Raw genomic sequence first — 15,387 nt, forward strand, 5'->3', positions numbered from 1 at the left:
TCACCATGTGGGGTTTGAAAACAAAGGATTTAGCTCTGGTTGCTAGCTAAAGGTGTGTTTGTGTGTGTGGGGGGGGAGAACCACCATGTCTTAGAGACAAAAGATTAGCTCTGTGTAGCTAACTCCACGTGGTGGAGGCCTTGTGATCCCTTGAGACAATACAATTAGCCCTGGAGGCTAATGGAACAAAAGAATTAGCCATTTGTTTAGCTAAGGTGTTTGTGAAGCCTGGTGAGCTAGCTTTGGTTGCTAATTAGACAAAGAATTAGCCGTATGTGGCTAGCTAAGGCCCAAGGATCCTACCTCGTGGAGTTAAGACAAAAGGTGTTAATAAGGGATAAAGAGAAGCATGCAAAGCCTATCTATTAAACAATTGAGAGATTAAAACAAAATAAATCAACTCAACACGCTGCGTGTCTATAGTGTAACAATTAAACGTGAGTTTAAATTCACACTACTTTAATAAAAGCTAATTCCTAAGACTAGTCCTTATGCCCAAAATTTACCAGTCTTACTTAGTATCTTGCCTCTAGCAAGATTATGAAGAGATGTTCCGAGACTTTGGAGTTTCGCCGTTGTGGAGCACGTGAGTCATTTCCGTGAGGCGCAGAGAACTTCCTGGTCCGGCTCGTGACGAAAAGAAAGTCTCTGATTAAACAATGTGCACAGCTTTTGAGTAAAAAAGGATTCAGTCGCTTCTTAACTTTTAATTAACTGCTTTGAGCTGCAGTCGTACGTACTGATAATGAATAAACCGGTTGTAAACTCAAGTTGAGTTTAAAATCGCGCGATCTTAGAGTCTACCGTGGCCAAAGGTAAAAGAAAGAAAAGCGCGAAACTCTGATTCTTGCAAGAAAGAAAAGAAAAGACGTCTTTTTGGGTTTGATTGCGGAGCGAGCGATTCCTCCCTGTGTCCGTGTTGAAATCACGGCGCCAAAAGAGGAGGAGCTAGGAGGTCCCAGGTTTATTATGCTTTCATGGAGGATGTGACGTTGGTGATCCCACCCCCGCGTGACGCAGGTCAATGCGGAAGCTGGTGATGGGAGTTGGTGCTTAAAGGGACTGTTGTAGTTCTTAAACAGACTGTGTATTGTACCTACACAGAGGGAGCAGTTCCAGGACGCTGGTTCTGCTGTCAAGCCCCACTGAGGTGTCGTGGGCTTGTTGACGAAACACCAGTGAGGTGGGGTGCCCACTTGAAAACCCTGTGAAGTCTACAGGACTGCATCGTGCAGCTCTGCTTTTAGTTGAAGACGTCTGAGGGGAGCGACTTCTATGCTAGCCACCACACAGAATGAGCAGGCCTTAATGCCTGCCAGGTGCGGTGGCTGCGGTATATCCTACCGTGTAAAGACAATATTGGATCATTTTCCTCAATAAACAAATGACCAAGTGTAATATTTTTGTCTCATTTGTTTAACTGGGTTCTCTTTATCTACTTTTAGGACTTGTGTGAAAATCTGATGACGTTTTAGGTCATATTTATGCAGAAATATAGAAAATCCTAAAGGGCTCACAAACTTTCAAGCACCACTCTGTGTATGTGTGTGTTCATTTCCTTTTGAAATGCATATAGCACTGTTGCTAATGATCTGGACCAAACATCAAATAAACTACAGGTTACCAGCTGGTGAGAAACAGGGTTAAAGAACCAGGATTATGTATTTTCCCCTTTGCTGGTTGAAAGCCATTCAACCCATGTTGCATGTCACAGCAGACATCAAAATTCATAAGGCAGCATTTTACCAGTCTTCAACTGTCCAGTTTTGTTTAGTCTCTGCTCAATGTAACCTCAGATTCCTGTTCACGTCCAACAGGAGTGGAACCCAATGTCATCTTTTGCTGTTTTCTGACGTGCTTTTTGATGCATTTCTGTCCACCACAGTTATAAAGAATAAGTTTACTTTGAGTTACCATTTTCTTGTCAGCTTGAACCAGTCTGGCCATTCCCTATCTGACCCCTCTTGTGAACGTTTCTCAATGGCCATTTCCTATCTGACCTCCTCAAAGGTGTTTCCACCTGCAGAACTATTGTGTGTGAAAGTCCCAGGAGTTCAGCAGTTTTCAAAATACTGTACCCAACCCATCTTCCATCCAACATCAGTGCCACTGTTAAAGACTGAGATCATATTTTCCCCATTCTGATGTCTGATGTGAACATGAACTGAATCCACTAATCTGCATCTGCATGATTTTATTCATTGCACTGCTGCCGCATGATTAGCTGATTGGATAATTGCATGAGGAGGTGTATAGCCTAATAAAGTTGTCAAGGTGTGTATATTACAATTTTGTTACTTTTTTCTTGGTCTACTCCTACTCCTCATCCTTTGAATGTATCTAAATGCATTTCTTTTACAGATTATTGTATTTTGTTTTGTACATCTTTGATATACATACATCATATTAAGTGTGCGTATATTTAACAGTTATTCCACAAAATTGAGTCGGATATGCGCTGATAGCTGATGAGGCGTGTAGCGCCGAGTAGGGTATAAGCCATTTACGACAAAATTGAGTGGAATAGCTGTTTTATTCTATCCACATTCACTGGATTTTGAGAAACAGAGCATTTTTTTTCAAATTCGATAAATAAAAACTTTCTACAAACATTGGACAAAATAATTTCTGCTTAGAATGTAAACAAACTGGCGAAATGACAGTAGCAATTTGTGAAAAATGCTGTAATAATAATAATAATTCTTGAAAAAAAAGATATGTTCTTACCATCAAATGATTTTATTCAATATTTTGTTGCTTTTTTTGTATTTTGGGGGGGTTTTGTTTTTGAGTAGAGTTTTTATTTCATTCTCGGTTGGTTCAGTAACATGGTCTGCCATTTTCTTCTTCCTCTTTAGGGTTTTTGGTGGTTTGGCCCCACCAACTGGGCTGGAGTATGGAACAGGAGGTATTGGGGGTGGGGGTAGGGGTGGGAACTATATTCTTTTATCTATTTCTGTTTCTTTTAAAATACTTGATAACTAAGTGATATATCTGACTTGATGCACTCCGCCATTTTGGTTTTCTCTGCTCATGGTATATAAGCTGATATCCTAGTAGTAGAGTAGCCAATCAGATCGTGCAAATCGCTCATATCCAGTGAATGTGGATAGAATAATAATCAATATATTAAATAATAGATTGCTAGAACATTACGAGGTAATTTACATCAACTGATCAACTGCCAATTGTTTTGTCTTCTGTGCGTAAGGAGAATTGTTCTGTGTTCCAATGTTATAGAGCAAAACAAAAGAAAATCTGCTTTCATGGTCTATGCTAGTTTTGGTTAAGATTCAAAATTAACGAGTCAAGCTTAATGGTTTTCCTACATGACCCACAATCTGCCTGACTACCAATATCTGCTGATGGTGCCAATAGGACTTCGCTCGTTTTTCCTTCATCTCTACCTAAAGAGATGATTTCAGATCTTCAGTTTTCATGGTAATACTGCCATCAACCCGACCATATTTGTCATCTTACAGCCTGCTAACCAGCTGAGCTGAATCTTCATATTATAGCTGTACGATCACACTGTGAACATCTTCAACACAACAGTAACATATACAGCTTTTAAAGAGTATTTTTATTTCAACAAAACCAAAAAGAAAATCTTTGTCATTCTGCATCTTCAATCCAAATTTCTACACACACGGGGAGGTGTACTCCACCTCCGAATAGTCACCTGTATGAAAAATGCTCAAAATCAGTAAATGAAAAAATACAATTACAGTAACGGCTTAAATAATGCAACCTAGGGCAATCTTACTTGTTTGGTAGTAATCATAAACTTTGATCACCGCTGGCTGGAGATTCTTGACAGGAAGCACCTGTTTAATGTGCAGCTCATAGTTGATAGGAATATTCTTTGGGAGCTGTTAGAGATATACCAATCATATTGTAAAAACACTACATCATATCTGTTTTATGTGTAATAAATAAAGCATACATGTTTCATGAAGTGGATATACAGCACAGTTGTGTAATATATAGTAAACAATGATACAATATTCTTAAACCATGATATTCTCTTACCTCATTAATGTATGTGATAATATGGTCATCTTTAGAATCAACCCGTTCCACAAAAATGGTATTTTTCAGCTAAGAAAACAATGGAATAATTATTCTCCTGCTATCATATCAGTAACAAGGCATTTGCATATCTGTTTATTGAGACATGTATATTACAGAAATTTTATAAACACTACTACTGCTTACTTCACCAGGATCTGCTGTGAACCCTGATAAGAGTTTTATGTCCACTATGATCATGTTAGTGCTGTTAAATGACCCAGTATATCTGAAATAAAAAAAAAGAAAAAGTTTTTCAATAACTTCAGGAGTATCAAGAGCAATAAGGATAGTCAATAAAATAATAATTATTGTCAGGGCAGGGTAAAGTGTCATAAGATGATGTGCAGTCATTAATCATTATATTTAATGGTTTTACATATAAAGCAGGCTTTTAATATATATGTAAAATATTTACAGCAACTTACTGTAAACGTTTAAAATAATGACAATCATGGTATTTCCTTATACTCTGAAGACATTTTTTACCAGTTTTCTGATTTTAGGACAGTGATTTATCACACATTTATTCTTACCCAATAGTGAACTTGATGGACAAAGTTTGTCCAAATGATTTTGTGCAGTTTCCTTCAGTCTTCGCTGTGATGCTCAGTGTACTGGATTCCTTAGGTACGGGGACGTTGTAGAAAAGTGCTATCTGCAAGCAGGGGTTTAAAAAACAAATGAAACCATGAAGTGATCAATAAACAGATAAACAAAAATCAAGCAATAAAAAAAAAATAGTAATTTGTTTAGACTTGCATGGAAAGTAATTGTTGGGGAAACTGGGTAGTCAGTACTTATACAATCCCTTGCAGATTCACAGGACTGCATTTTACTTTGTAAGATAGGAACAGTTAGATGCACTGACCTGTACTGACACACAGGTTGAGCCCTTCACATCAATGCTGTATTTTCCAGGAACATTCTGCAATGATCTTTCTTGGTACAGTAACTTGTTGTTCTGGTTCACATCAAAGTTGTAACTGTGTCCATCTGCTGACTTTACAGTTACTGTACTAGAGCCATCTGAGCTGAACACTTTAGAGGAGTACAGCGCCAGAGCTTGGAGGGCCACAACTGTGTCCTGTTTGAAAAAAGATAAAGCCCTTTAAATAATGCTGCAAAAGTTAAACATTGATTTATCATTATCCTGACTAAATGCAGAACAAGCTAAAGGGAACAATGCAATTTAATTGAGTACCTGGGTGGAGGAAAAGCCTCCATAAGGATTTTGCTGTTTCACCAGCCAGCTGATTATCCTATTAGCATAACCCAAATCAGCAGCAGTGAGCTGACCTTCAGTGAGAACAGCTAGAAGAACGTAGGAGCTGATTTCCACTGACAATGCGCCGGAGTCATCTGATGCTGACTGAGACCAATGAAGACGACCATCTTAAATAAGGGAGACAAGATATTGTAAGCATAACCTCAGATATCAGCCATCATTGCTTTGTCCCAGTGCTAGCTAGCAAAAATTAGCCACCTATAAAGCATTTACCTATTTACCTCACAGACACACAGAGACCTGCAGAGAGCACAGAGATCACAAGAGAAAGAAAGCTTTTCCTTTTAACGTAAATTTGTTTCGACTGCCTTGTTAGCCTGATGTTAGCTGGCTTATTCTCTCATATTGGCTCTGTACTGTCTTCTGATTATGGGCATTTAAAAGTAACACTATAATCCGATGGTGGTTTACGTAGCATAAAGTAATTTTGAATGAATTGCCCTGTGTATTTGGTTAGCTTAAATATAGAGTTAAATTTGAGTTTGCAGTCACTTCATTAACTTGTTATAAACAAAATGATCCAGGAAAATGCTTTCATGACTTAAATCTCATGATTGATATTATAGAATTTGTTTGCTAGAATTATGCTCAAGTAGAGTTGAGTGCTACAAAGTATTGTTTGGGTTTATGTCTAGGGATATAGCTTAGGATACTGCCTCAAGGAAGTCTTTAATCATTTACTTAACATTTATATTAATATTTTCATTTATGACCATTCACTGTCAGAAACAGGGGTACAGTCAGAGTCCATTTCTGTCCCTCAAGGCACGATCTAGACCAATATACCCCCTGGGGCTGATTATTGGACTTCAGGATAACTATACGTACCTTTATAGTGTCAAAAAAGTACATACGGTACCTGTTCCCAATCAGGATATAAATGGTACAAATAAGTACCTTAAAGGGTACTACCTTAGTGACAAGCTGTTGTACCCCTAAAGGTACAATGATGGACTTTGTTTTCTGAGAGTGTTTTGGAGATCGAGGATGCTAAATCTGTGGCTGCATCCAGAAGGCCCCTTTTGTCCAATGAGGAATTGCCAGCCAAGCCAGAGTCACCATGAAGCACATCTGATTTAGCCTTTATCTAACAGGCAATGGGAAAAGGCTCTAAACAGACCATAGCTCACCTCAAAATGGTGACAGCCTATGTTGGTTTGGATACAGAGGTGCAGCTCATAGAGCTAAATGAACTGTTTCATGCAAAGGTTTTTGCAACATTGCAGTGTAAGGACCCCATTAAGAGTGTGAAAGCAGGTGTTAATTTGACAGCAGCATCACACTCACATGTAATGTAGGGTGTTTTAAGTAACATGACTGGTGATGAACAAGTTAACCTCGGCCCCATACTGGTTGTTGGTACTTGCATTGCCTTTTTGGTCCACAAAGATACATGCTGCCCCAGCACTGAGTGCAGGTCCTCAGATGATATTTTGCTAAAGGCTTTTAAGATTGCTATGTGTGGACTTCCGGTGTAGCGACTAATGGAGTAGGACGCGTTTCTCCGAGCTCCTGCAGCAACCTTTAAAAAACCCTATTTTAGGTACACCTTTTGTATCTTTTTTCGGTGTGTGTGTTCTCCACCACCATAATTTGAATTTAACGCTGGTTTTTTTTGCCGATCTAAATGCCTCCAAAGCCTAAAGTACCTGTGCAGCCACCGCGGCCTGCTTCGCACGTTACATCCCCGCCTCGTAGTGATTCTTCTTCTGGTCTGGCTGAAGCCGCAGGCGGCGCTGCTTTCCACGACTTTAAGGCCGAGCTGCTCTCGTCACTCCGTGTTGAGATGTCGGCTATTTTTAAAACTGAGCTTCAGGCTGCCTTGACCGAAAACTTGTCAAATATCAAGGCTGAGCTACAGGCAGTGAAGACTGAATTATCCAGTAGCATTACAAACATCCAGTCCGATGTGTGCACTCTGAAGACTACCGTAGGTGAAATGGAGACATCGCTGTCCTCCTGCGCCGACGACATTACTACCTTACAGGCTAAAGTGGAGCATCTGACAACTGAACTGACGAGATTGGACAATAAATGCGAGGATTTGGAGGCGAGATCGCGGCGCAACAACATACGGCTAGTGGGCATTCCCGAAGACTTTTCCACCTCCTTTACTGCTACAGCTGTTTCCTCTCTGCTCAAGGAGGCCTTTAACCTCGCGAAGGAGCCTCTCGTGGACCGCGCTCATCGTACTCTCCAGCCGAAACCGAAGCCCGGAGAGCGCCCGCGCCCCATAATCGCTCGTCTGCACTACCATACAGACTGTGTGGACATACTGCGCCGAGCCAGGGCTCAGCAACGGATCAAGATTGGAGACATGAGTTTTTCTGTCTTCCCCGACCACACTCCGAGGACGGCCCGTGCCCGAGCCTCCTTTAATGAGGTCCGACGCCAGCTCCGCGAAATACCGGGGATTCGCTTTGGTTTGCTGTACCCGGCGCGCCTCCGGGTCACTCATAACGGTGCAGAGAAGGAGTTTAAATCACCAGAAGAGGCCAGTGCATTCATCAGATCGCTCAGTAGTGAGAGAACCGAGAAATGATACACAACCTTGAGGAAGCAGAGTCAGTTAATATTGACAGTTATTACTTTATTTCATTTGTTTCCTCTTTATTATTCTCATATACGCACAATGTGTGGTTTTCAGTTTTCACTTGGACTTGATTGGTTGTACCGATCTGTCAAATGTTGCTAGGACTGCAGGAGCTCAATCCGAAGCTCGATAGTCATGCTCAAAGCCGCAAGTTTTCGTTTTGGGGATCTGACTCCTTGTGGAGTTAGCACTGGGTTCTCCATCGTTTGGGGATGGGGTCGTTGTAAGTGCAATGGGGCGGGGTGGGGGGTTCAATTTGTAAGTGTGGTGTTTTTTTTTTTTATTTTTATTTTATTCTTTTTTGTGGGTTTTTTTTATTTTTTGCGTTTTTCCCCTCTTTTCCTTCCTTCCCTGGGGGTCCGTTTTCAGTCTATTTCTATCTCTAGGAACTTAACATATGTCCACCAACGCTCGTACTCCTGATATTCCACATATTGGGTCCTCTGTGAGATTTTTGAGCTGGAATATTAAAGGCATGGGGAGTCCAATTAAGAGATCAAGGATATTTGCTCATTTGAAACGTCTTAAAGCTGACCTAGTGTTTCTGCAGGAAACCCACATGCGCGTCAAAGATCAGGTCAGACTTAAATGTTCCTGGGTTTCTGAGGTGTTTCACTCTAATTTCAACTCTAAAGCCAGGGGGGTTGCTATTTTAATTGGTAAGTCAATCCAGTTTTCAGCTTCTAAGGTGATATCAGACAAAAACGGCAGATACTTAATTGTTACAGGCACGCTATTCCATACTCCCGTTTTATTAGTTAACATATATGCCCCCAATTTTGATGATCCACACTTTATGAATAAACTTTTTGAATGTCTTCCCTCATTGAACAACAGCCTTCTTATAATTGGAGGGGACATGAACTGTGTAATTGATCCCAACCTAGACCGCTCTAACCCACAAACTCTGATCCCTTCTTTAATGTCAAGGTCACTTTCAGATTTTATGTCTAAGAACAGTTGCATTGATCCTTGGAGATTTTATAACCCTTGTACCAAGGAATATTCATTTTTCTCTCAGATGCATCAGTCTTTCTCTCGGATTGATTATTATTTTATTGATGCCAAACTAATTCCCAAAGTACTGTCTGTCAATTACCACCCGATTGTTATTTCTGACCATGCTCCTCTTTCTTTAGATATTCAGTTTTCTTCACAACCCCGTTACTCAACACCTTGGAGGTTCAATACATTACTTCTCTCAGATGATAAGTTCACAGAATTTATTGCAACTAAAATTGATGATTATATCTCTATAAATCAGAATGATATGGAACCTGTTTCTTGTTCATTGCTGTGGGAATCATTAAAAGCATACTTGCGGGGACAAATTATTTCCTACTCTGCCCACTTGAATAAGTCCCGTAAAACCAAATTGCAAGAACTCTCTATTAATATCGCCAAATTGGACCAACAACTCGCTACTTGCCCCTCTCCCAGTTTACTTAAACAACGTGTTGATTTACAGACTGAATTTGATCTCATTACCACTAGTGATGCAGAGCGACTTCTCTTACGATCACGCTCCACATATTATGAACATGGCGACAAGGCAAGTCGGCTCCTGGCTCATCAACTACGTCGCCAGGCAGCCTCACGTATGATCCCTCAGATAAAAGATTCATCTGGCTCATTGCATAAGGATCCCATTACCATTAATTCTGTTTTTCACTCATTTTACTCCTCTTTATATACATCTGAATCTTCACCTGACACCACTGAAGTGAATTCATTCCTGGATAGCCTCAATTTTCCTGTGTTAAGCTTAGATGCTGCTAAAAAACTTGACTCCCCATTAACGGTAGAAGAAATCACTCTCGCTGTGAGTAGCATGCAAAATAACAAAGCTCCTGGCCCTGATGGATTCCCAGTTGAATTTTTTAAGAGATTTCAGGAAAAACTGCTCCCTTTACTGCATGCTGTTTATAAAGAATCACTGGAACATGGCACTCTCCCTCCCACTTTAAGGCAAGCCTCCATAAGTCTCCTCTTAAAAAAAGATAAGGATCCAAATCTCTGCAGCTCATACAGACCTCTCTCATTAATAAATGTAGATGCTAAGATCCTTGCTAAAGCTTTGGCCTGTCGCCTGGAAAACATTGTACCAACTATTATCTCACATGAGCAAACTGGATTTGTTAAGGGGCGGCAGTTATTTTTTAATGTCCGCACACTCCTAAATATTATTTATTCTAAAACTACCACAACAACACCCGAAGCAGTAATCTCGGTTGATGCAGAAAAAGCTTTCGACAGGGTTGAATGGGACTATTTATTTACTGTACTAAAGAAATTTGGACTGGGAAATGGGTTCATTTCATGGATACGTCTCCTTTATACATCTCCACAAGCAAGCATCTCCACTAATGGCATCCAATCCAGTTTTTTTACTCTAACCCGTGGTACCAGACAGGGGTGTCCCCTATCTCCTCTATTGTTCGCACTAGCTATAGAGCCCTTGTCAATCTTTCTGAGGTCCTCCTCAACTTTTAGAGGGATCTCACGATTGGGCACAGAATTTAAGTTGTCACTTTATGCTGATGATTTATTGTTATATGTCTCAGATCCTGTCCTTTCCATTCCCACAATTTTATCTGCTTTCCAGAGATTTGGATCATTCTCAGGCTATAAAGTGAATATCTCTAAAAGTGAATGCTATCCTATTAATGCTTCAGCATCACAGCTTACACAGTCAGATATCCCTTTTAAGATGAATCTGTCTGGCTTTAGGTATCTTGGGATCAGCGTTACTAGAACGTTAAAGTCACTTTTTTCTGCTAATTTTTTACCTTTAATGTCTAAAATTAAATCTGACTTCCAAAGATGGAGAAGCTTGCCTCTCTCGTTAATTGGAAGAATTCACGCAGTTAAAATGAACATCTTGCCCAAATTTCTATTTTTGTTCCATTGTCTCCCACTTTTCCTGCCAAAGCAGTTTTTTAAAACAATTGATCAAACTATTTCTGATTTCTTATGGTGTGGAAAGGCTCCCAGGATCCGTAAATCCATACTTCAGAGATGTAAATTCAATGGTGGATTGACACTTCCGAATTTCCAACTGTATTATTGGGCGGCACATATTCATAAAATTTCATTTTGGTTCAAATCTACCAATCTGCCATGGTGCAACTTGGAGGCACAGTCATGTGTTTCATCCTCCTTACCTGCTTTACTTACCTCTTCTATTCCATCTAACCCCTCTGGCTTTACAAATAATCAAGTGGTTCTCTCCACACTTAAAATTTGGTATCAATTTAGGAAGCACTTCAAATTTAAGTCAGCGTCTACATTAGCTCCTTTACTGAAGAATAATTTATTTCAACCTCCGTTTACAGATTCAACCTTTCTTGCATGGCATAATAAAGGCCTGAAATGTTTTAAAGACCTTTACAAGGATGGTATTTTTCGCAGCTTTATAGATCTCTCAAAAGAATTTCATCTCCCACCTTCTCATCTCTTTCGATACTTTCAAATTAGACACTGCGCTAAAGCTTTGTTTCCAGTTTTTCCTTCCTTACCGCCTACTCTACACTGGGAGGTGTTTTTAAACCGCGATCCACTTCAAAAATCATTTATTTCTAAAGTTTATAACGAACTTCTTTCTTTTGATTGCTCACCAGTTACTAAAGTTAAGACTGCCTGGGAAGATGAACTGGATCTAAACTTGGAGGATGACTGGTGGGACACTGCTCTTAAGAAAATTCACACAAGCTCATCCTGTGCTCGTCTCACACTTATACAGTTTAAAGTACTGTTTAGAGTCCATTTTTCCAAAGCTCGATTGTCTCAAATCTATCCCAGTATTGCTGACAAATGCGACAAATGTCATGCCTCATCCTGCAATTTAACCCATATGTTCTACTCTTGTCCGCTACTCTCTTGCTTCTGGTTGAATTATTTTGATACCATGTCTAAAATACTATCAGTGACCATAAAAGTCTCCCCCCATGTTGCTATATTCGGGCTCCCAGAGGACCATAACCGGTTTACCTCTCATCAATTGGATATTTTAGCTTTTACTTCCTTACTGGCAAGACGCCACCTTCTACTCCACTGGAAGTCGACTAAAGCTCCCTCGAGTCGTCAGTGGCTCAGTGACGTCATGTCTTTTCTAAAGTTGGAAAAGATCAGATATTCAGTGAACGGTAACTCTGCTAAATTTTATAACAAGTGGCTTCCCTTTCTTACATTCTTCCACTCTCTCCAGTCTCTGCCCCCTAACTGACGGACCCTCTCGTTCCCTTTTTTTTTTTTTTTTTTTTCCCCTTTTTGTTTTATTTGTACTGTGTAGCTTTAATATTTTAATTATTTCATAAAAGAATCTCGTTATCAATTTTTATTTTTTTTTTTTTGAATTGTGTAATGTTCTTGTTTGTATGAAAAAAAAAAATCCTAATAAAAATATTAAAAAAAAAAAAAAAAAAAAAAAAAAAAGATTGCTATGTGTATTGCACACACAGGCTACATGCTGGCATTTCTGTTGCTAGTATTAGATGGATTGTTCCAATCTTCAGCATTTGACTTCTCTGGAATAAATCTAATTATTTAAAAAATTATGTGGCTCCAGCAGATCCCAGTTACTTCAATTATATTTAGGCATCCTCTTTAGCGTCCAGAATGTGGCACAGTAATGCCTACATTACAAAATGTTCCTCCATGAGTAGCTGCAATAGCATGTTTTTCCCCATTTCCAATTATCACATTCAGCAGTCGAAGAAGAAGAAGTCTTTATTTGTCACATGCACACTCAAGCACAGTGAATGTAGAAATGTAGTTTGTTGCACTTGTTACAAATATAAACGTGACAATTTTTTCTAATAATTCAGTACCTCCTGAAATGGCAACACTATCCAACTGTTTTAGTAGCTGCTCCCGAGTTTTATTCTCTCCAGCCAGACTGAAAGTGTAGGCCAACAGTGCAGTAGTGTAGGTGTTTGTCAGGTTACCAATAGAAGACTTGAGGCACAACAGTCCATTAGTTACAACAGGATCCTGCAATCCAAATGTACATTATCATATAGAAGAAAAACAATTTCAAAGGTTTACTTAAATGTATTCATAAAAAGACTGGTATATATATTTAATTTAACCACAATTTAAGACAACTTTTTAAAATCAGTATGCTCCTGGTTGAATTAACCAATGTGATTGTGATTTAGATTAGATGCATTTTACCAAGCTTATATGGATTTTGAATGCAGGGAAAAGAATATTTAACGATATCATCCTCTTACCTGGACAGTAGTACCCAATTCAAGCAATGATGCAATGATGTAGGCAGTAATAGTCACATCATCATTTACGCCACCCTATAATACATTAGAATAATATGCATGAAATGTAAAAAGAAATTCAAGAAATTAAATGAGAAATGAGTTTTATAGTATGGACTGCCCTAGTAGCATACATACCTTCATTCTGTTATTGAAGAGATGCCCTTGTCGTATAAAACAGCCATCTGGTCTCTGCTTACTTATAAGCCATTGCTTTGCACTATTAATGCTTTCTGGATCAATAAAGATGTAACGTTGTGCTTTGCCAAATGTCCTCAAAACAAAAGCAGTTAACCTGGTGATGGAGATTTTTTGTAATTGTGTTTGCATTCCAGAATTATATAAAAATTCACAATCACTAGCACATAATTATTAAAACACATTTCAGTTTATCATCAGGTAAGTGGTGGTTTGTTTGAAGAAATTCTTACCATGTGTTCCCCTCTCCCCTGCCAAATGTACTGTATGCACCACTCAAATGTTTATAGTTAAGTTGCCTCTGGTATCCTGTGTAAAGTCAAATGATCTTATTCTTCTTAGTTCAGTAAAAGCATGATCTGATTGATAATAAAGACTGTAAAGATTTAAAAGTAAAAAATAACCTCACGAACCACTCTTAAGGAAGCCAGTAGCCCTCTCACGGATAGCTGTGGTGAGCTGCTCAGTGTTCTCTAGATACTGAAGAATGTAGATATTGGGAGCAAGGAGAGCAATGTTTTGTTCTCCACAGCCATATGGCATCTGAAGCAACCCATCCAGATTTTTTAATGCACGCCCAAGTATGTCTCCTACAAAAGAACACAATAATATTCTTTACGTGTTCAGGTAAAAATGTTGGAACTGACAAAAACACAGTTGTTTTGATTGGCTAACATCCAACTCTGTCATCCAAACCCACACATTTCTTTAGCTAATCAGACCAAAGTTATTTTAAAATTTAAGAAAAAAGTAATTTAAAGGCACAGCTGCAAAATCAGCCTGTCTTCAACAGAGTTTCCATACAATGATAAAACAACATGAGAAAAAACAAACAAGGCATATTTTCAACTAAAAAAAAAACAACAAAAAAAACCTCACAAACGTTTTCAAAAGCATCTCAGGAAATACTATAAAATAATTGAAAAGGGGTATAAATAATTCTCCTTTAAGAATCAGGCCATACCAAAGGCCTTACAAGAGGCCATACAACACAGGTAAGGAAAGTGATTTAATCTTGGAATGCCATTTGGAGTAAAGGAAGAAACTGCATATGTTGATATCTGGAAAGCCCACAAATAAATGTGCTGGTCAGGTGTCCACAAACATTTGGCCATACAGCTGTAATTTGGCTGTACTGTGGAAATAAAGAAACCTCAGTTGATGGCATTGCAACCGGGTTCTAAATCAGCTGGACTGACGAGTCCAAGAAAACCTTCAACATTTGCAGACAGATGCAACTGATATAAGCATTAGCTGTCCTATCCTTACTACTCAAAAATGATTGAACTTAGCACCCTGTGATGGAAATCAGCAATAAGTTGCTTTCCAATGGAAATAATTATGCAACTATTGAGAAAACTGTTTTGCTATTTAATAGGCAATAGACAAACTCAATATATCTATATTATACACTGTATATTACCTGTTAGGAATGGAATTCACCAATGGCACCTACACTCACCGGCCACTTTATTAGATACACCCATACACCTGCTGTTTTATGCAGTTATCTCATCAGCCAATCCCTTGACAGCAGCACAATGCATCAAATCATGCAGATACAAATCAAGAGCTTCATTTAATGTTCACTTCAAACTTCAGAATGGGAAAAATCGTGATCTCTGTGACTTTCACTGTGGCATGGGTGTTTGTGCCAGACGGGCTCGTTTGAGTATTTCAGAAACCTCTGATCTCCTGGGGTTTTCACACACAACAGTCTCTAGAGTTTACACAGAATGGTGTGGGGAGAAAAAAAAATATTGACTGAGTGACAGTTCTGTGGGTGGAAACGCTTTGTTGATAGGAATTTTTTAGAGGAAAATGGCCAGATTGGTTTGAGCTGGCAGGAAGGATATCACAACTCATAGCAAGTCTTTACAACCATGATGAGCGGAAAAGCATCTCAGCATGCAACAGCAGAAGACCACATTGGGTTCCACTCTTGCCAGCCAAGAAGAGATATC

General features: G+C 39.2%; 1 protein-coding gene across 1 annotated transcript in view; it reads right to left on the bottom strand.

Moving 5' to 3' along the window:
* Window positions 1–3,641: 3,641 nt before the first annotated feature.
* The window catches only part of LOC132901466 (alpha-2-macroglobulin-like), a 40,499-nt gene continuing 28,753 nt past the window's right edge, over window positions 3,642–15,387 (bottom strand). Inside the window, exons 23-34 of the mRNA XM_060943876.1 lie at window positions 13,837–14,013; window positions 13,657–13,732; window positions 13,364–13,520; window positions 13,187–13,261; window positions 12,782–12,944; window positions 5,276–5,466; window positions 4,943–5,158; window positions 4,608–4,729; window positions 4,204–4,300; window positions 4,033–4,101; window positions 3,767–3,872; window positions 3,642–3,682 (exon numbers count right to left, since the gene is read on the bottom strand). Coding sequence (XP_060799859.1) covers window positions 3,642–3,682; window positions 3,767–3,872; window positions 4,033–4,101; window positions 4,204–4,300; window positions 4,608–4,729; window positions 4,943–5,158; window positions 5,276–5,466; window positions 12,782–12,944; window positions 13,187–13,261; window positions 13,364–13,520; window positions 13,657–13,732; window positions 13,837–14,013 — 1,490 coding nt within the window. The remainder of the gene's footprint in view (window positions 3,683–3,766; window positions 3,873–4,032; window positions 4,102–4,203; window positions 4,301–4,607; window positions 4,730–4,942; window positions 5,159–5,275; window positions 5,467–12,781; window positions 12,945–13,186; window positions 13,262–13,363; window positions 13,521–13,656; window positions 13,733–13,836; window positions 14,014–15,387) is intronic.

Source organism: Neoarius graeffei, chromosome 17 (genome assembly GCF_027579695.1).
Source record: "Neoarius graeffei isolate fNeoGra1 chromosome 17, fNeoGra1.pri, whole genome shotgun sequence".
Taxonomy (NCBI): domain Eukaryota; kingdom Metazoa; phylum Chordata; class Actinopteri; order Siluriformes; family Ariidae; genus Neoarius; species Neoarius graeffei.